The 23,640-nt window shown below is 25.8% G+C and overlaps 1 protein-coding gene across 1 annotated transcript; it reads right to left on the reverse strand.

The window, feature by feature from the left end:
• Positions 1–1,879: 1,879 nt before the first annotated feature.
• Positions 1,880–9,358, reverse strand: LOC111306689 (calmodulin calcium-dependent NAD kinase-like). Its single transcript, XM_022904492.2, has 9 exons — positions 9,221–9,358; positions 8,938–9,126; positions 8,612–8,835; positions 8,085–8,146; positions 4,537–4,755; positions 4,070–4,199; positions 3,625–3,959; positions 3,375–3,519; positions 1,880–2,409 (listed from the first exon to the last, which is right to left on the reverse strand). The coding sequence occupies exons 1-9, from the start codon at positions 9,228–9,230 to the stop codon at positions 2,152–2,154; spliced, it is 1,572 nt and encodes a 523-aa protein (XP_022760227.2). The 5' UTR covers positions 9,231–9,358; the 3' UTR covers positions 1,880–2,151.
• Positions 9,359–23,640: the final 14,282 nt, after the last annotated feature.

Consider the following 23,640-nt stretch of genomic DNA (forward strand, 5'->3'; position numbering starts at 1 on the left):
ACGTAAAAGAATTAAGGATCACCTCATTTAATTTTTAAAAATTTAATTTAGTATAAGTGTTTTAGTAAATTTTTGTATCATTTATTTATATTGATTCACTAAAATTAAAAAAAAAAATTAAAAATGAAGCCTTCAAACTTTTAAAGCTGCATTTGAATTAGACCATAGCATGAGTGCAATGCAATTAGATTTTTTTTTCCCCTCAAATTGCACTGAAATTTTTTTGGATAACATCCCTTCGTGAGATTAATTTCACCATTTTTTTCAGGTGGTGAATAGGCCTTTCATTTGGAATTTTTGGACATTAATACCCATGTTGTTCTTTTCTATTTCCTAAAGCATTCTAACATAATTTTTTTGTTTTTGTTTTTAATTTAAATCTGTTGACTTTGTCATATGTTTTGTACTTATGTTTAAGATTAATTTATCTAAATATATTTTGTAATTGTAATAAGTACTATATTTTAAATATTAATATTTTTAAATTATTTTTATAATTTTAATTATTATTATTTTAATATAAAATAATATGCATAAAATTTTTTGTTGAATACAATTTTTAAAATTTTATTTGTTAACAAAAATAATTGAAGTAAATTCTAATTTATTATTAACTCACAAATATTAAAAACATATATTAAAAATTTTACTATACACAAATTTTTATTTTATATTTTTTATGATCATTTCCCTTCTCACCATAATTCAACTCATTGTAACCACTATATTTGCAACAAAATGCATATTTGAACATTTATTTTAATTTTATCGTCACAGTAATTAATCTCATTACTATTAGTATTATCAATTTTACTGGAGTCAATTTTATCATTCATCTAAATGGACTTTAAGTTTGTGGGTGTAAGTTCCACCAAAAATGAATTTTGTCCCAAATCACATATTTATTAGTTAGTTATTAATTTAGTTTGTTAATGGTTTCTGTTGTTGATGCGTATTAAGAATTATTTAATTATGATTGTAATTTTTTAAAATATATATAATTTTATAAAAAAATTATTTATTATTGTATTTAAACACATCAATTGTCTTTTTATTAAAAGAAAAAGATAAATAACAACAAAATAAGGATTGAATCAAACAAAAAAAATTACAAGAAGAATGAAACCAACTTATAACATTTAAAAATGATCAAATCAATAACTTGAAATAGTATCTCATTGTTATTGTATTAACTTTTTAATGAAGTAACAAGATAATATATTCTATAATTTTATAAACCTAAAGACTTTCAGATTTAACATAATTTTTTTCAATAATATAATGCATTAATTTAACAAAAATTAAAATATGAATGTACTAAATTTTTTTTTTAGCTACGCTATTGCTTATAACTCTCCTTTTTTTTCTTTCCTTTCTCTTTCTTTCTTGTCCTGACCTTTACCTGCCCGAAGCTTTTGGAGTCTATCAAAATCTACTTTATTTTCTATTTTTTTTTCATTTATATTTCCCTGATTGGACCATAATTCGATTGCTGATTTACAAAGATTAGGCATATAACCTATGTTGCAATTTTTTATGCAAGTTACATTAATACTCATTATCTGCATATATTATATATGCGATCTACTTTAGAAAATAAATTTATTATTTTCATTGTTTTCATTTATTTGAAATTAGTATCGGACTCAATTATAAATATTAATGTATCCTATTTAAAGATATTAAAATTTGAAATTTAAATTTATATAATTATCTTTAAAAGATGACATTTAAATAAATTTAACGGTTAAATCCTAACATTTGCAATATTTTCTCCGATCATTATCATGCAACTTTTTTTGTAACAAGAAAAAATAACGGTACAAATCTCCCTTCATCAAAATTTAAAAAAAAGAAAGAAAGAAACTTAAGCCAAAAATTGTCATTAATCACTGGTTGGCTATTATATTAAGAGATACATTGGAAGCAAACATTCATGTTTTGGTTTAGATGCACACCGATGATAAAATTCCTCAGTAGAAGAGGGAAAAAAGAAACCCACAAATGAAAGACACAAGATTTATCAGATAGATTGTTTCTCCCTCTTGGAAACAATTTTAATTTCCAAATCAGCTGAAAGGAAAATTCAAGGCTTTGTCAAAAGGTGACAAATTTAGCATGCTGGGGGTTTGAAACTGGCTTATGTTTATGTTACAGTTGTTCTTGTGCTTCAATGTTGGATTTTTCGATTTTTTGAATGGAATGTTTTAGCTCCAACTGAATGCTTGGTCTTGAAGGGGACAAAACAATATCTTTCCAAACCGAGCCGGGCTTGTCTAGTGGACTTGGCTCTTCGTAAAGCTCATATACAGATTCTGCTCCAGGGTTCAAGTTGCTTACATTTGACAAGCAGTTGATGTCATCTGGATCTACCAGCAGCTTGCTATCTCCATCTTTCCTTGCTATCAACTGCATTTGTATATGTACAAAATGCTATATGTTAAAAGAAAGAAAGAAAAAAACAGATTAATCAACAAATAAGAAGAACTAATTGCTGAAAGTGATGAGCATAACAGACAATATTGAGTTGCGACAGACCTTGTTCAAGCTGCCCGAGCCTATCCAAACATTCACTGTTTTTAATGTCAAATAAAGTATAAAGTTGTATGAAATTTGCAGAAGAAACCAGTTTTATTGGATCATTTGTAAATGGTCCAAAGGAACTACCGAACAAACAACTAAAATGGGAAATTGAAGTTAAACATGGTCACAACTCCCAAGTTCCAACTAGTTGGAAAGGATGTTCATACTATCTCACTTTTTCTCCTTTAATTTTATTAGATTTGATAATTTAAAATATAATATAGTGAAATGATAAAAAAACTATATGAAAAAATATGAAAGTAACAGAAATTAATATTTTTTATAAAATACAATACAAATATATAAATTTTTAATATTTTACACTACACGAATTATCATATCTAAATTTTATTTTAACCACAAAAATACAAGTGTGATCCTTAGTGGTTGCAGTTGAAACTTCACAAATTGCATCCAAAGTGAAAGAAACATAATTATTTGTTAAATTATAAAAAATACAATTATGATCCTTAATAGTTGCAGTTCAAACTTCAAGAATAACATCCGAAGTGAAAGAAATATAATTATTTGTTAAATTATGCAAGCAAATGGTGTTTTATATGCCAATAGTCCTTTGTTGATCAAGTATTATATTTTTAAGTCATGTTTTATATATAAGATTATAATAAGACATGATAAAATGATACAATTAAATTTTACTTTAATCACAAAAATACAATTATGATACTTAGTGGTTACAGTTGAAACTTCAGGAATGACATCCAAAGTGAAAGAAACACAAATTATGCAAGCAAAGAGTGTTTTATCTCATTAATCACAAGCTTTTTTACCTTTGGGGGGCCTCCAAGAGCGTTGGTGCAATAAAGTCTGGCATTGTCAACAAGTTGGCAGTATCTTGGAAATGCACTCGCAAACATTTTGTGGGATTTTAACTGTGAATTTACTCTCACTGCTCTTTTCACCATTATAGCTCTCCTGCACAATTTCCAAACATGTAAATAAGCCAATCTATCAATATAATTCAGTCCAAATTGGAAACAAATTTCTTATGTATCAATCAAACTGGCAACGGCCAATTACCTTATTCCTCTAACAACAGCTAGATATGCATCACAAACCACCCCAACCAATTCTAATCTGTATGGTTTCCTGTGTGTCTGATCAGCATTTTCTTCTTGTTGATGCTCCTCCTCTTCTTTGACCTGTTCCCAATAGTTCTCGGTAATGGTGCCATCTTCAGCCACCTTGTAGCCAACCCCCATCCTGTAACGGTATTTGTGAACGTTTCGAACCATGGCAATAGTCTGCTCAACAAAAGGCTCCCATGATAATGTCCCATCCATTATCACATCACGACCTTCATTTAATGCTGTTACTAGCAGTGATGATGCAGCATCAGTGGAGGATTGGTGAACCTGGTTTTATATTATACAGTTCAAATATAAGTAACATATTCAAGTGGCAATGGGTGTGCTTAAAAAGCATCAATGGCAACCGAGAAATTTGAAGTTGGAGAAATTTATACTAGTTCAGCTGTTTGAAGCATATCATTGTGGTGACCCCTAGAGCTCAGAGCCCTGTATATAACATCTGTTTCCTTGAATGCATCTGCCTCTACAACCACAGCATTTGCTGCTGCTCCTGCCCAAAATGGTCTGCCAATGTCCCAATTACAACATCAATAGTTAGTACAAATATCTCAAATTTTATTAGGCTCCATTTTCTTCCATCAAAATCTTGAAACAAATTTTATTTTAGCAACTTTTTTTTAAAGAATTCAGTCAGGGGTATCCTCAAGTTTTATGTGAATCTAATTAGGTTTTTCTTTTTTTCAATGTACAAATTAGGTTATGCAATATATTGCTTACCAGACAATCATTGCAATGATAATGCTGATTATTTTAAAGGGGAACTTGAATTTGGTAGCAAGTCTCTTACTCGTTGGGTGGGCAAAAAAATAAAAGAAAAGAAAAAAAAGAAAAGGTCTCTTACTCTTTGAGTATGTCTTTGAGGACAGTGCTTTTGCCAGCTCCCATACCACCGCCCATAAGCAATAAGACGGGGCTCCTCTGGCTGTGGGCCACCGGCACCATTACGTCTGTATATTTTGATTCGTCGTCGACAGTTCCCATGGCTTTCATCTCCTCCACCAACGTGGAGAAGACCCTAGTCACTTTTAAATCCTTGGTCACCCTCTCAAATCTCTTCTGTCTATAACATAACTAACCAAATCAAAATTTCAATCCAAAATATTTTTTAAACATAATCAAACCATCAATTGATTATCTTCAAAACTTTAAATCTGTCATACTAGAATTAATTGATAAATTCTACTATCTTTATTAATTTTTGGATTGAGCAATAATTCACGCTATGAATATGATTGATGAACCACTTTTGTAATTAGTGAGACAAAAAATTTCTAGAGAAATTCTCCTACAAGGGGAGACAAGAACGTTTCTTTCTTTTGGCCAACAGAAAAAGAATTTTATTGCAAATCAATCACATTTTCAAGTACACAATGAGAACAGTAGCCTGCTGCATCTGCTCCAGACTACACAAAACCATAGATAGACTAAGAAACTTCACAACAGAATCATGAGGGTGCAAGGCTGCAAGGAGAATAGTAGATCATCTTTGAAATATAAATTATTTGAATTAGTTATAGAATTATTATGGGTTAAATATAACATTGATCTTTATCAATTTGATATTAAAAAAATAAAATTTTTAGTTTGTTACTTTAAAATTTATTCCCTCATTTATTTTAATACCTAAAACTAACGTGATTAATAACATGAACATTCAATAAAATATTGATATATGTCAAAATTTTCTATCAACACACATCATCAATTACATGAGTATTAAAAAAAATTTCACAAAAATTCTAAAACAATTTTTAAAATTTGATATATTTTTTAAAACAATTATTAAAAAATATATATTTTTTAATTTATATGAAAACTTAAAAAATTCAATAAATCTCAAAATTTTAATAAAACATCAAAAATATTTTGAAATATTCAAAAAAATAAAAATTTTAATAAAAATAAATTTTACAAAAATTGGCAAAAACTTTAAAAAATAATAAAAATCTTAAAATTTCTATTAATGTTGACATGGCAATTAATGATGTAACAATTATTATACTTTTTTTATATGTTTCAATATTTTATTGGTTGTTTATGCCACGTCAACAAATTAATTAATGACATTAGTGCAAAGTATCAAAATAGATTATAGAATAAAAGTTTAAGTACCAAACTAATAATTTTATTTTTTTATATATCAAATTGACAAAAAATATATAGCACAAAAACTATTTTATATTTAACTCAATTATTATCATTTTATTGTCTATTTTATTTTATTTGTTCATCTTGCCCTTTTTTATGTCTCAAATTAAATTATAGTTTCATTTTTTCCCATATATAGTATTCTTATTTTTTATATAATAAAAATTATTTTTATGATTTTTATGTTAAAAGTTGTAAAAAATCAATTTTCAAAATACAAAATTTGATTTTGACTCAAAATATACTAAAGCCAACATTCTTTATCAATTCAATAAAAGTGAAGGAAAAACAATTTTTTTCATTCAAAGAAAACTATTAATTTTAGTCCGAAAGAGTATAGTACTATTAATCGAAGGGAATAACTTCTATTTCAAAATCTCATTTATTCAAAAATTAAAAGGTATTGACTAAATTACTTGTTACTAATATAATTTAATATAATTTTATTTGAATCTACAATTTTTACCTGTCAACTTCATAAATAAAATTTTTTTTTATTTTAAAAAAAAATTTTCTTATTTGTTTCACTGTAACTCCTCAAATTGGTTTGACCTTTCAACTTACAAATTAAGACTATTCAAGGAAATGTTCAAATCAACAAGCATTTAACTCCAGCAATTATCGGTTTCCTTACCTCATTATCACAATTAATACATTCATGAAAAGGAAGTTAAAGTTTAATTCATTAAACTCAAAGATTATGAAATCTCTTCCTCTTCCTTATCTAACAATTTTTCTATTAATCTATTTAATATTGTTGATTTTCCCAAAGCCTTTATAAAAAAACCTTAAACAAAATTCCCAAACCTAAAAAAATATTTGTTGATTTATTGTAAATATTTTTCCCTCATTTTATTTAAACTCTTAAGATTTATTGATGAATATACTCACTAATTTATAATTTTTTTTTTGCAGAATCCATCGGTCAAAAAATCAAACTTACAAATTCGAAAGGTATTAAAAGAATCTAATCATAAATTTGTTGATTTGTGTTGTAAAATTCTCAACCCATTTCAACTTTTTTTTGTTCACGACAGTTCTTCACATTTATTTTAAAAAAGTTTAATATTTCACAAGTTAATAAAACATGTATGTACGAATATGTTTTAATATTTTTAATTGTTATTGTTGAATCATAATAACACGCAAGATACTATTTAGTTTTCATTTATTCCATATTATATTTAATGCATAAGATAATAGATAATATATGATGATAATTTAAAAATAATATCAATAATTTAAATTGTATAATTTTATAAAAAATAATTTTATCAATATATAAATTATTTTATTTTAAGTGTTGTATATATAAAATATAATATAAAATAACATTATTTAATATAATTTTATTCACAATATAATTTTATTATATTATATTCATAATTTTATATAATAAACATACATAATCTAGAATTATACTAAATATGTCTCCCACTTAATGGACAGTATAACTTTGTTGATATTAAGTTTAGCAGAGTCCAATTTCTTATTCTCTGTTTTTCCCTATCATTAGTCGAAATAAGTACATCAAAATTCCAAATCATGCATTAAAAACATTTAATGGCAGTATTCAAAAAATAAATAAATTAAAAATTGATTGCTACTACTATTCTCTTTAGGAACACCTCACAATTGTGAGGGAAGTAGACCAAACCGCAATAACACCTCACAATTGTGAGGTGAATAAAACTCCAAAAAAGGTTATGGACAGCTAAACTGACGTTGATGTGAACTGATTAATTCTGTGTGGCTACGTACCGTTTGGTCTACTTCCTGGGACAGTGCTTACTCCATAAATCCTTATAATTAATTAATGTATTTTTTAATGAAACAATTTGTTGGCCAAAAGATTAAATAAATAAATAAATAAAAAAACTTCTGTCTATATTGAAGTAATTAATGGGTAGTCGGTACTGATTTGACTAATGAAAAGCATAAAAATACAAATTGGATAAAGAAAAACATAAAAAAAAACAAATTAGCTGTCTCCTATTAAAATAATATATGATATTTTAATAGAAATAAGATTTGAAGTAGTGAATATTTAATTTTAATTTGGTTTGGTGGGTTGTTACTTATTATTATTATTCATGATGGTTGCCCATGATGGTGGCCTGTGGGGTGCTAAGATTAAAGCTTGAGTTGGGGATGATTTAGGAACATATTATTAAAAGACAATAACATAAAAATATACTCCTATACATTATTGAAGAATAATGGGAATGAAATGATAACCACCTTGTGGCTGCCATTAGAAAGCCTTTTAGCTTTGTTTCCTTCTCAGATTCAACACTCAAAACCTACAATTCAAAAAAGTTAATGAAAATCATTTATTAATCAATTATCAAATGAAATATTATTGAGAAAAATTGATAAAATTTTTTAAGCGAAATTTTCTATTAAAAATAATAAAATTGAAATTGAAATTGAAAATCCAGACCAATAAATTAAATTTTTTGTTACATAATATATATTAAGTGTATAAATTTTAAAAAATTTTGTAATTTGGTATTTTTGTTAAAATTTTTTATAAAATTTTTACCATTAAATAAATTCTAATGAAATTTGAATTATAAATAATTTTTAATAATTTTTTTACATATTATTAATTTTTCATTTTTTATTGAACTCTAACAATATAACAATTTAAATTTTTTGTTAATATTTTTATTAGCATTTTTAGTAAAAAACTTCACTTCATTTACCTCTTACCCAAAATCATTAACTTGTAATAAATTTTGCGCCAAAAGAATTCTAGTTCATACCTGGCTAACCATATAAGAAGCTTGGCTCCAATGGAAGGCAAAATAACTAAGGATGAATCTCTCAAACTCCTCCATCAGCTTTACGTACAACGTCTCAGCTTCTGGTTCATTACCAAAATATTCAAAGATGCTAATCTCACAATCCTTGGGGTTTTTCAGATAATTATGAGCCAACTTGCCCAGCTGTGGACACTCGTTTGCATCAGCAAATCCCAGTTGCCTAGCTGCATCCCCAAACCCCAAATCAAATAATAAAAAGGGTTAAGTTTTTTTGTATTATAAACCCCAAAAAGTTGGGAAAGTTAAGCTAAATATATGGTACATACCAACATAGTGGGAGAATCCTTCCAGGTTTCCAACACGGCCGGACTCTGTCCTGTCTAGCAGTGGGATGCTACTTTGATCTTTAACAGGTTTACTCTTTCGCCGGCAGTAACTAGCGGCGGCTACTGCGATGGCTCCGATGACAGAGGCAGCAAGGATGCGGGTGATGATGACTTTGCCGTGGCCATACTCTGCAGAGGTTTTAACAGAAAATTACAAAAAACCAGGGATTCGTACTATCAGAAATTAAAGAGAAAATAGTAAGATAATTAGCTAAAAGCTTACCATGATGCATATTTTTTGTTGTTGCCGAAAATATCCAATATTACAAATGGAACTTGGGACTGCTGGAAAAAAAAATGAAAGCTTGGGTTTGGCTTTAATTGGTTGAGAGATGGAGATGGAGATGAATTTTTTTGTACACTAGAGGACAATACAAGTCAACATCTTTGGGGCTAAAAAATCTAGAAATGAAATTCCAATAAACAAAATAAAATAAAAATTATGTACAATATCAAGTGTAATCTGTTGGAGAACCAAGAGAATTTTTTTTTATGCATGAAATATTGATGCATGAATGAAGTGTTTTTTTAGATGAAATTTATAAAATTTTTAACTAAAAATTATCCAATAAAAACATTAATCTATAGTTTAAATGGTTAGATCTATAGAATTCAATTAAAATTTTAATAATATGTACAAAATTTTGAAAAATTACTATTTATAATTTAAATTTAATCACTACTTATTCCATTGTAAAAATTATGTTAAAATTTTTAGTAAAAACTACAAATATTTATTTAAAAAAATCAAAATCTATTAAAACTTTTTAAAATTTTACACATTTAATCTATCTATATAATAAAAAATTTTAATTTATCCATTTATATTCTTTATTTTAATTTTCATTTAATTACTTTTAATAAAAAAAAATTCTAATTTTACTTAGACAATATCATCAAAATTTTTCCAAAATATAATGTAGAAAAGTTGTTCAAGCAAAGCATGGGCCATACCTTATATTTAAGGAAGTATATCAACTACAATGATTATAATACAATTAATTAATTATAATTTAAAATTATATAAAATTCATCAAAAAATTTTTTGGAAGCCTAAATTTATAAGTAAAGCACTCATATATCATTTTTTATTATGATTGAAATAATTATAATATTATAATAAAAAGAAAAAAAAATGAGAAGTGATTGAATTGATGATATAATAGAACCTTAAATTACAAATAGTGATTCAATTGATGAATAAAAAAAAAAAGATAATTTTTAATTCAATTTTTAATCTCAACAACTCTAATTACTATACTTAGTTAACATTCAAGTCTAACTTACAGTGACCATTTATCAAAAATGACTCTAGTTTAGTTAACATTTATAAAAAGTATCTAAAAAATTACGAGTTCAAAGCATTCTTTTTATTGGGAAAACGCATATTTTTTTTCCTCGTTAGATAATTATTTATTCATAAATTAAGATTATGTATTTAAGATAATGAATCAAATCTTTAAAAAAAATTCTTTTTTGTTTGTCAATGCCAATTTACCAATAATTTTGTTTTAAAATGGAAACCCATCATTGTCAATCCATCATATCTCTGTGGATTAAACGTGTAAAGCCTATTTCTTGCTGATTTTAGAATGCTATTGTACGTACTCCTACATATTTTATGTTTGGGAAGAAAGAGAATATTATAAAATATTGTTGTTATTAGAATTTTTTTTGGTAAAATTTTTTTGATAAAATATTAAAATTTTAATTATAATAAATCAATTTTTAATTTTTAATTTTTAATTTTTTCATATATAAAAAATTATACCCAATAATTTAAAATTTTTATCGTGTCCATATTTACTAATTTTGTTTTCCTTACTCAAAACGAAAGTAAAAACAAAAAAAAAATCGAAAGAATTAATTATTAAGAACTTAAAACTATAAACTTGACTTTGAAAAAGTTTGAAACGCATAGCTATAAATTTACCATGTATGTTTTCATTTTTATTTTTTACTTTATCCATTATTAAGTTGCTAATTTCTTAAATAGATTATTTATTTATCAATTAATTACTTGTATTCGTTTTTGTGTTAATTTTCGTTACAATAGAATGTAAAAAGGAATAATACCCAAATAGACATTTGAACTTAAAAAAATAATAATAATAAACTTTTTTATTTTTTTATATAAAATTAATATTAAAAACTTTTATTACATTGCAATTATACACTTTAAATCTTGAAAATGAATTAATAAATTCTAATCGCCAGCATTATATTAAAATAACATTAATTCCCTCAAATATTTGTTATCTAACTCATTTAAATAGATTCATGATTTATAGATTATAGGAGCCAATGAAAAAGATATTAACTAAATATAGAATATTTCATAAAATTGAATTTTATATATGTAGAGATTCGTACTGAATCTATGAAGTATTATCCGTTTTGACTCAAAAGTATCATGATTTTATCCCATAAAATATGCCTTACAAGTTTTGGTTTAAATCTCTCTCTTTTATGTATATATATATATATATATATCAATCCTTATCCACACATTCTTCTAATATGAGATTGTGGACGTTATAATCTCCTCACTTTTAAAGCTTGATGTCTCTATCAAGCCGAGTTCAATTACAGAATCAAAATCACACCAGACATTAAAATGCTAAACGTGGCTCCCTACATGTAGACTTAGTGACTCTTACGATGTAACACTTAATTCCTGCTAATTGATGACTACTTTGATACCATTTGTGAAAACACGTATCAAATCTGTGAGTTATTATTCGCTTTAATCCAAAAATTTTACGATTTTATCTCAAAAAGGCACATTACAAGTTTTAGATTTAAATATATATATCATACTATATCTACACATTCTTCTAATATGAGATTGAGGGCATTACAATGTATATCATAATTTTCATAACATTAATTCCTTATAATAAAGAATAAAATTCAAAATTTTATTTAGATATTATCTTCATTAAAAAAACATAACATTTATATAAAAGTTTGTGTGCCCCTCTCTCTCTCTATATATATATTATTGTCACTTTATTTTTAAATTTAGTAAGATAAAATAAATGATTTATAATGTCAAATTTTTAATTTTAATAATTAGAGTTGAGATGTTAACAATTTTAAATTAAAAGACAAAAAGACAGTGAAAGTGAAATTATTAATTTTCTAATACCAATTTGTAAATCATGAACTATTTAGTTCCCATCATGTATAATTCATGGCATAGTTAAACAAATAAAGTTGCTCCCAAAAAAGTAACGTGCATAATAATTTTGCTCCCCTTTTTTTATCTACCTTTAAACTATTTTGTTAATCATCAACAAGTTTTACTTATTCAAGGACAAATATAATTTTTGTAGAGTTAATAAGGGAAATTGGAGGTCTACTAAAAATCAATTTCAATCATCCAAAATTTAATAATGAGCATACCAAATAAACTCGAAAGTAGCAAGTTTTATGATTTATAAGCATTCATATAGTGAAAATAGATATTTGAAAATTTAAATAATTATAGAAAATGATTCGAACTTGAATAGTAATTAAATTTTAATCCAAAGGTTTTTTTATTATTTTGATAAAAAATTTAAAATCTTAAATATTATTTGTCAAATATATATAAAAAAATGCAACATACATTTGGTATTAAATGATCCCACACCTTTAAAATATAAAAAATATTTATTAAATAATTTAAAAAGGGAAAAGAAAATAGTGAAAAGAAAGAGTAAAAAAAGGAAAAAACTTTGGTATAAAGTGGATCTCACTTTTAAAAAATTTAAATAAATAAAAAATATTTATTAAATATTAAAAAATTTAAATATAAAAATTAAAACACTATATAAAGAAAATTAGAAAAACAAAAAAATAACAAAGTAAAAAAAAAAAAAAAGCACGTGACCCTTGTCATAACGTATAAGTCCATAAACTTATAACTATACTTGACTTTAGGAGTCGTCACCAATCTTTTTTTGTTTAGGTATAATTGGTCACATAATTGAATCTATCCCATTTAAAGAGATATCCTAACCTTGACTTAGGTATATTTGAATATATGGTAGATTCTAATCCATGAAACCAGATCTAAGTTCGAGAGTATGATTATGTGTGAGAAAGATTATAGTACATTTACAATGCCCATCAAAAGATGGTACCGATTTAATTTCATGTTATCCAAGTTTCACTAGCCTTGAATTTATCCTTATTTTGAAATGGCAAAACATTAAAGCTTTAATTCACAAAGATTTTTTTACCTAGAATGCAACTTTATGCTCCTGGTTGAAGAAGGATTCAATCACCCTATGTAGGGGATTGATCATCCCATTGAACCAATCGATCCCCTCAAAGAAGGGATCGATCAGGTCATGCATTTTCAAGCATGAATTGGTTCCAAAACATGAACCAATCGATCATCTCATAGAAGAGATTGACTGGGTAGGCCTTAAAACAACTCCAACAGCTAGTTTATTAAGCTTCAATGGTTATTTTCTTCTCCCAAGCTTCCTCAATGGCTAGTTCTTCAATTTTTTTATATATTGGTCATTCCAACACACCAATAAGGGTTGATAAATCAAGAGAACAAGAGCTAATAAGTTATATTTTTATTTTCTCAAAGAATTAAGAGTTGTTAGAGCTTAAAATCCATATCTTTTGTATTTATTGTATCCAACCTATATTGTTGTTCATTCATAAAATTTTTTTGTACTTCATTAGGCAAATACTTAGCCTTTGAAAGGTGTTTTAAGTTTGCATTTTTATTGAGTGATTTTGTAATCAATAGGTAAGGTATCCTCTTGAATTTGTATGATTGTAAGATTGCTACTTAGCCTAGAAAATAAAAAATGTAAGGTTTCTATCTTAAGCCTTAGAGAAAAAATGATAAGGTTGTATTTTCAATTCAAGATTAGTGGATTGAAGCCTTGGTGTGGACAACCAATAAGAGAGAACGTAAGTGTCTTTTGAAGAATGACTGAACCTCTATAAATTATTGTGTTTGATTTTTCTATCCCTATCTCTTTACATCTATTGTTATTTATATTTGATTTTAGGTTCATTAATTGTTATTGCTTGCATTATATTTTCATCAAAAGTGCTTATTGTTTTAATTCCTCATTTAATTATTTTGAAATCATTATTTAAGAAGAACTTTTAAAAATCCAATTCACCTCTATCTTGGAACACCATTTTACCTAAAAGGCTAACAATTGGTATTAGAGCTTTGATCTCTTTTTGTAGGTTTAATCACCTTGAGTAAAGATCATATGGCTCAATTTAAGTTTCAAGATAGTGAGAAAGTCCTCAAAGCTCCAATATTTAATAAACATGAATTTTATGAATAGAGAATAAGGATGAAAGTGTTCATAATGACCTATGATTTTAAAGCTTAGAATGTGGTAGAGAAAGGGCTTGAAATTCCTTCAAATGATACAAATTATATAAGGCAAGTGATGAATGATGTCAAGGTAAAATGCTTACTCTATGGAGCTCTTGACTCTCAAAACTTCAACTTGGTTTCAAATTGCTCCACTTCAAATGAGATTTGGAGGCAGTTGAATAAGCTATATGAAAGATAAATTTTCAACCAAAATGCATCGTGTCTCATGGCTCTTGAAGAGCCTAAGATAAATTCTAACTTAATTGATTCAAATTCATACACTTTTGATGAATTATAAGATGTCTTTGATGAGTTAGTTATGAAATTTAAGTCAATGAAAATGAAATACAAGAAAATGATTTCAAAATTGAATGTTGAAAATGATTTTTTGATAAATGCAAAAGTTATTTTGGAAAAAGAAAATGAAAAATTGAAAACAAATTTTGAAACCTCTCAAAGTATAAATAAATTTTTACAAAAAAATATTATTTTGAAAAAAAAATTTAATGAATTGATTAATGAAAAACAAAAGCTTTTGAAGAATTTATTAAGTACTAAAATGATTAAATGCAATTTTTGTAATTTTAATAGTCATACTACACATATTTATCCTATAAAAAGAAAAGTTTTATTTAGAATTAGACAAGTATGGATTTCTAAAGGAACAAGAGACTTGGTAACTAACTCTCAATAACCCAAAGCAATTTGGATACCAAAAATCAAATGAGATTGTCTCTTATAGGTGTGCCAGAGTAAGGAGTTACAATATGATTTTGAAGAATGAAACTCTAGACACACAATGAAGATGGATAACCTCTAAACTTTTATTTTAAATAAATATGAAATTGGTTGCCTATTCCTATTGAACATTGAGTGCTTAATGGATATTGGTATATATTTTGTTGATATATCTTGAATATACCAATTTTATTTTATATATGTAAGCTTGAATTGAGTATGCATTTTTTTATGATTTTAATATATTCCATATGCTTGTTGATATTGTGTTTAATACTTTTTTGCTTGAGATACATTTTTAAGAGAATTCATGAATGCTCTAATGAATTTGTAGGATCACATGTGAATGCTCTTAATATTGAAATTGCATGAATGATCTTGATGTTTTAATATTATTTGTGAAATTGATATTCTTTAGAACTTGTGCTTATACATGATTGTGTATATGAATGTTGGATATTGATGATATCATGCATGCTTTGTCAAATTATTATTGGTGCTTGATGTGATAAATTGTGTACTAAATTGTTTTTATAATTATGCACAAACTTAGGGAAAACACTCCAAGCTTAATGATTTTAAGACTTTATGTTCGCTTTAAAAATGATTTTTGTTAAAATTAAGCTTTAAAATATAAAATTTTGTTTTAGCAAGCTTTTCATTTTAAAAAGAATTTGAATGTCTTGAATTTAATGATTTAAACTTGTTCAAACAAAGATAACTTGATAACTTGCAATGATTTAAAATTTTCATAAGTGCTACATGCAAGTTTTAAAGGGTCTTGAGCTTAAAAGATTAAATCTTATTTTTGAATATACATGGGCATAAAAACCATTTAGACAATTTCAAATTGAGATATAAATCTTTTCTAAATAGTTTGAATAGCTTAAATGTGTGTTTAAATATATTTGCCCATCTTAATAGCCTTTTTCAAGGAAATATGGGGATTAAGAGTTGATTTTTTTATTTCCTTGTTTCTAGTGCCAATAGATCACTTGAACAACTTTGTTTTGTCATTTGAAATTTGTTGGAATGGTTTAAATTGGTTAAAAATGAGCTTGACTACTTTTGAGATTTATTAAGGTATTTTTCAATTAAAAATGAGTTTTAAAGTGTAAAAATTAAAATCCTTAACATATTAAGCTTTGAATGGACTATCATATTGTATTTTCATAAATATATTTGTTTGAATGATTTTGGCATGATGAAAATAATTTTTGTGATTTTTATACATATTGATTTATGATTATTAAATATGCCATATAACCATGATATCTGAAATTGCTCCACTTATTGGTAATACTTGGATTTTGTGAAATATTGTTAAAACTTGATTATTTTATTCTTAATTGTTTTAACTCTTGATTTGTAATTTTAAAAATTGATGATCATCTTGCGTTTAAATCATATATATTGATATTTGATTGTTCATATCTTGATTTCTTATGAAATAGTATTAAAATATGCTTTAATTATTTATCCTTATTAATTTCTTCTCTTGTATTGACAAATTGATAAACTTTAAGTGCTCAAAAAATATATATTGATTTTTTGTTAAGATATGTGCTCATATGATGATTAATTTAATTTGACTTTAATGCTTGTGGTTTAAAATGCTTGAATTATTTATCTCTTGATTGTGAAAGATATTTTGTGAAATATGCTTCTTTTTGTACTTAAATATTTTATTAATTTTGTGAAATATTTTCAATCTTTGTGCTCAATTGATATATCTCTTGATTTATGATTTTGAATATGATGAACTACTTGTTTGTAAATGAAATATGTTGTTAGTTCATCTATTGTCCTTGTCAAGTGTATGCTTATGTAATAAATATTATTTATCTTTACTTGACATACTTGCAATATGACTTAAGTGAGTGATTTTCTCATGATGCTTATTTTTAGCTTAAGTCATTATTGATTATGGCTTATAATTTGTGTAGACATATTTATGCTTTTGTGCTAAAATTTTCTTGAATATGTTTTTGATGATAAATATGTCTTTTTTTAGTTTTTTATTTTTATATAGCCTAAAATTTATTTTGGCATATTCTTTGGTGATTTATTAAATATACATGAATATTGAATATGTCTTCTTTGTATTCAATATTTCTAAATGATTTAGAAAGGATTCATGTTTTGCACATTATATGAGAACTTTAGTTTTAGTGCTAATATTATGATATTTGATATTTAACTTGATATGTGGTCTTTAGCTTAAGTTTATAAATATATCTCCCTTGCAATTGGTAACTTGTGCTTAGTGAATAGATATTTTTTTGCTTATAATGACTTAGAATATGGAATTCATTTCAAAAATTGGTATAATTTTTATCAATTGATATTCTTGATGCTATTAAGGAACATTTCTTTGTCAAGAATATTTTTTTAAATCTATGCTAGGAGAACTTGAAATGAGCATGAATTTCAAGTCTAAGTTTAAGAATGAACTTACTTTTTTGGAATTTCAAGTATAGCAAGCAAAGCATATCATCCTCATCAATTAAGCCTAGTTTTGCTTAAATAAAGTGGATTGGAGAATTCAAAGCCAAATAAGCACAACAACAAAGCTTGAAATGGATAGAGGTAAATGTATCGACTTTATGTATGATGTATGAGTTTGGATACATATACATGCTTGCTTTGATATGTGCAAATATATGATTTTTAAGTTAAACATATTTTTTTAAAGCTTGGATTGATTAATTCACTTTTATTAATATTCATATCTAGTTCTTGATTGCTTTGATTAAAAAATTTAATGCATGAATTTTTGGACATGGATTTGAGTTAAATTGATTAATTTCTTTAAACCTGTTCATTGATTAAGAATATTGAAATAGCATATATCATCATATTATGTCTAAATATTTGTATCTTTATTGGTATATTACTATATGTGATTTAAAATATTTTTACATATGCTTGTATGATTTTGATTGAAAAATATGTTTGAATTGTATTTATGTACTTGCATATGTTTGGATTAAGAATATTGCTTTGCATTGAAATAATTTGAAATATATTTGAATAATTATACTTTCATTATTTCTTTGCTATAGCATATGTGTTCATCATGTTTGAAAAATTATGCTTATATAATCTTTATTAGAACATGATGATTGAACCTTCTTGCTCATTAATAGTTATGATTTATTATATACATATGAGCTTTTGGTTCTTGTTTGGATAGGATAACTTATGAAAGATTACTATTATCATTTATACATGTATTGAATGGATTTTTTATATACTTGAAGTATGTGTGCTTTAAGTTGTTGAATAAATTGCTAACAATTGGTATTAAAACTGCTAAAGAATTTTTTTTAAAACTTTCATAGACACTTGTTTATATGCTTATCCTTAATATAGCTTGTACCTTTCATGCAAAATTATGTGTGCCTTAAATTGATTAATCTTTATTTTGAAAAGGAGAAGAAATCTTATAACAAAATTTTACTTGATTTGTTGTGTGATAACAATTGGTATGCTTTATGATAACATATCTTTAATCATTGGTATCCATAACAATTGGTATGAGCTTGTATGCATGTATTTGATTTATGCTTAATTGCTATTGATGTTTTAGATTCTAAACACATTTTATCCTAACATAATTTATGAGTAGATTATATCATTCATTATCCCTTGCTCATAAATTTCATGTAGTATTGATTTTTTACCTAGAATGTAGCTTTGTGCTCCTGGTTAAAGAAAGGATTGATCACTCTATATAGGGGATCGATCACCCCCTTGAACCAATCGATCCCCTTAAGGAAGGGATCAATCAGGTCATGCATTTTCAAGTGTGAATTGGTTCCAAAACATGAATCAATCGATCCCCTCATGGAAAAGATCGATCAGGTAAGCCCTGAAACAACTCCAACAGCTAGTTTATCAATCTTTAATGGCTATTTTCTTCTCCAAGATTCCTCAATAGCTAGTTCTTTAATTTCTCTATATATTGACCACTCCAACACACCAAGGAAGTTGATGAATCAAAAGAACAAGAGCCAACAAATTATATTTTTATTTTCTCAAAGAATCAAGAGTTGTTAGAGCTTAAAATCCATATTTTTTAAATTTATTGTATCCAAGCTATATTGTTATTCATTCATCAAATTTCTTTGTACTTCATTAGGTAAAAGCTTAGCCTTTGAGAGATGTTTTAAGTTTGCATTTTTATTAAATGATTTTGTAATTAAGAGGTAAGGTATCCTCTTAAATTTGTGTGATTGTGAAGTTGTTACTTAGCCTAGAAAGTAGACAGTGTAAGGTTTCTATCTTAAGCCTTAAAAAAAAAAGATAGGGTTGTATTTTCAATTTAAGATTAGTGGATTGAAGCCTTAGTATGGATAATCAAGATGAGAAGATGTAGGCGCCTTGTAGAGAAAGATGGAACCTCTATAAATCATTGTGTTTGATTTCTCTATCCTTATCTCCTTACATCTACTATTGTTTATATTTGATTCTAGGTTTATTAATTGTTATTACTTGTATTATATTTTCATCAAAAGTGCTTATTGCTTTAATTCCTCATTTAATTATTTTAAAATCATTGTTTGAGAAGAACTTGGAGAAATTTAATTTAGCCCTTCTTACACCACCATCTCACCTAAAAAGCTAATAAATCTTAAAATATTTTTGAATTTTTACCAAGTAAATTTAGTTATTAGAAACTGATCTTAAAATTACTTCAATCATTTGATAGTGATTTAAGATAAGTTTTTTATATTAAGAGTATTCATGAAGACTCGTATCTCACTTTGAAGAGACTTGATTGTCAAATTCATTAACATATTTTTCAAGACATTATTTTTTAAAACAATTAATAAAATCTTTCAATCATTTGGTAGGATTTTATTTTGATGCATACTCCATAATCGTTTGGTGGGATTTTTATTTGGAAACCTATTTATGAAAATCTTTAAAAAATTGTTATTAAATCTTTCAATAGTTTGGTAAGATTTAACTCAAAAATTTAAATCCTCCAATCATTTGGTAGGATTGAAAAATTATTTTTCAAAAATTCATTATGAAATTCTCTAATTCGTTGGTAGTATCCATAATTCAGTATTTAAATCCTCCAATCATTTGGTAAGAATTATGAATTTATTATAAAAATTTATTTTAAAGATGCATAAAATAAGAAAAAAAATAACTAAATAACATAAATAAATATAAAAATAAAGAAAAAAAATAAAAAATACTAAATAAATTAGGCTATAATTGATTCCAAAGCATGTGGGCCTTTGTAATTGCGTTTACCCACTTCAATTTGCTGGTTGTTGGAACCAATTACTATTTGGTCTTATTATTAGATTGGATCCTCAAACTGGGTCAATTCTCTTTTACTTTTAATGCCTTTTCACCCTCTTGTTTTCTTTCATGTTTTCTACAAAATAGCCTATGACTTCACTAGTGCCCATCGCCTGTGGTGATTGCCTTTCTTTCTAGTTTAAACAAAAATTAAATAAAAACCTAAAATATATATACTCGAAACCTTTGAAAATTTTACTACCAAAACTTTTTGTTAAATATGTCCTTTTTATGTTTCTTCTGAACTCATTTCTCCAACATAAAACTTTTAAAGGAAAATCCTAATTATCTAAATCCAACACATTAGAAAAGACTAAAAAAAACTCTTGATTAGAAAAGACTAAAAAATCCTAATAAAACTTTTTGCTTTTTTGAACTCTTTCTTTCTTAATTTTTTATGATTGATTCTTGATTGTTTCTAATTGATCCTAATTAGGTCTTTTTATAGCCTTTTAATCCTAATTACAATAGAAAAAAGAGTTTTCACCTAATCAACTTAATCTTGGATTTTTAATCCAAATCCACCTCTCAAACCAATTCCCTTTTATAATCTTTTTTCAATTAGAACATTTTCAATCCAATAATCCAACCCTCTTCAAGTTTTAGCAAAACAATTTTTTCCTTTTTTTTTATTTTTTCAAATAATAATAACAACTTTAAACTAAATACAATACCAAAAATAAAAAAAAAAATTCATAGCCTAATCTTAAAAGATAAATTGACCTCAGATTAAATAGAGTGTCTATAGTTGTCCCTCTTTGCATATTTTTTGTGAAATAGGAATTGTGCAAAAATACAAACACCCATTACGTTTGGATTTGATAAAAAGAAAAAATCTAGAAATCTCATCTACAATAAAGATTCATAATTTGCAACTGAAATTCAAAAGTTTACAACTGAAAATTTTAACATTCACAATTTGAAATTAAAAAATTCTCGACTTGAAGTTCAAAAGTTCGCAATTAAATTCAAAGTTCTCAATTTGAATTTAAAAGCTTGCAAAACATTCAAGGTTCTCCCAAAAGTTCAAAGATTCGCAAATTAATTAAATTGAAAAATTCACAAAAGTTTAAGGTTCACAAAATATTCAAGATTCTAAAAAATTCAAGATTCGCAAAAGATTCAAAAATTCATAAAAGATTCAAGATTTGCAAAGATTCAAAGATTCAAAAATTTGTAAAAGATTTCAAAGATTCAAATATTCGCAAAAGATTTCAAAGATTCGTAAAAATTTAAAGATTCAAAGATTTGCAAAGATTTAAGATTCAAAGATTCACAAGTTATTCAAGATTCGTAAAAAATTTCAACTTCGCTTTTACTAGTCATTCAAGATTTCGTAAAGATTTAAGATTCAAAGATTTGCAAATGATTCAAAGATTCACAATTGAAACTCTTAAAGATTCAAATCCAAGATTAAGGTTCTCATTCGAAAATCTTAAAGATTCACATCTAAGATTCAAAGGTTCACATTCAAAAAAATTTTAAGATTCTTATCAAAGATTCACATTTAAAAAGATTTTTTTAATAGTTTTAAAATGTCATCCTAATAAGACCTTATGGACAAAGGCTTAACAATTTTAAAAAAATATATAAAAAAAGGCTCTTTTTATCAGAGGGTCAACAACTTTTGAAGTATAAAAAGTGATTTTTATTTGAAAAAGATCAATGGTTCATTCAAATATTCAAATTGAATATTCGAGATTCTCATTGAAAGGTTTTCAAGATTTACATAATTTTTTAAGATTCGCATAAAGGATTTAAAGATTCACATCAAGGATTCAAATATTCACATTTGAAAATCTTAGAAATTCACATCCAAGATTCAAAGATTTTTAATTGAAAAGTTCAAATTTAAAATTTAATCTCTTAAAGATTCGCAAAAGATACTCACCTTGAAATGAAAAAGCCCTCTAAATAAAAGCTATGAAATTTTAAAAACTGGAACAGCTCCTTAACCAAGGTTTACCAATTCTTCTTAAAATCTTTTTCTTCATCTAAAAGTTTCAAACTCTGTATTCGTAAAGTTTTCCTCATACAAGGATCAATGTCTCATCAAAAGGCTTTATTTTTGCAAAATATTTCTTCAATCGAGGATTATTACCTTACATATTTTTCCAAAAAATTTCCATTAGAAATTAAAATCTTAACTTTGAAAATTATCCTCCACTAAAGATTAAAATCTCATCTTTAAAAAAACTTATCATCAAGTAAAAATATTTCACATCCTCACCATTTCAAGATCAAACATCATAACTTTTTACCAAACAAATTACATGAGAGTAATGTTTATGAATGCAATGCAGAAAACAATATTTATGAATGCAATGTTAAAGAATGCAACTCTAATTGTGGTAAAAAATGTTATCAAGATCATTCCAGTGTCTTCATTCTTCAAGTTCACCAATCTTTATTTTTCATTCTCTTAGGTGATCATAATTGCCCCATGATCTCTTTTTAATCTCATCATTCATGATTTTTCTTCTCAGCTTTTCAATATTAATGATTTTAGAATTAACTTACAAATTCCATCAGCTGATTCATTACCATTTCCATCATTTGCTTAAAACTTACAAACTCCATTAACTAATTCATTGCTTTTTTCATCACTTAGTCACCATATTTGGAAAATATTTTCTCAAGCTTCTTTCACCTTTCACCTTTCTCATTTCATTTTCTTATTTTCTTTGTCATCTTGGATTTTTTTTCAAATGAATGCAAGAATCTTTTATGAACATTATCATTCATTTATTTATCATCATTTTACTTTTATGACAAATATAATGCAATCATACATCTCCTCAATTGGTTATAGGGATGCAAAAGTTGGTAAAGAACAAAAAAAATTAGAGAAAATGGGTATTTATTCTTGAAAGGAATAAAAGAAATTTGGTCAATTAGAGATGAATAAAAGCAAATCACTTTAGTTGTTTGGATGGGATATCAACATCCAAATAATTAATATTCAGACAATTTTGAATTCCAATTCAGAATTTTTTCTCAAAAGCTCATTCTATTGAATTCCCAAATCATTGAGCTTATCAAACCTTGCCCTAATTTTGTAAAATCTTTAAATGACATTAATCTTTTCAACTCAAGCATTTTTCACCTAAATCGCCTTTTCAGGTTTTTCATTTGAGTCTTCCTTTTTCCTTATTTTTCTTTTTTTCATATATTTCTCATTTCTTATTTTTCTTTTCATTTCTTTTTCACTTCATTCATTATTGACATCCCCA

The sequence above is a fragment of the Durio zibethinus genome, chromosome 22 (assembly GCF_047325235.1).
Source record: "Durio zibethinus cultivar Kanyao isolate XHJ-2024 chromosome 22, ASM4732523v1, whole genome shotgun sequence".
Taxonomy (NCBI): Eukaryota; Viridiplantae; Streptophyta; class Magnoliopsida; order Malvales; family Malvaceae; genus Durio; species Durio zibethinus.

Coding starts and splice junctions, on each gene's coding strand:
- LOC111306689 (XM_022904492.2), bottom strand. Junction 3,520..3,624: donor GCTGTTGTTAGAGGAATAAG/GTAATTGGCCGT, acceptor GAAATTGTGCAG/GAGAGCTATAATGGTGAAAA. Junction 2,410..3,374: donor CTCTTGGAGGCCCCCCAAAG/GTAAAAAAGCTT, acceptor ATACAAATGCAG/TTGATAGCAAGGAAAGATGG.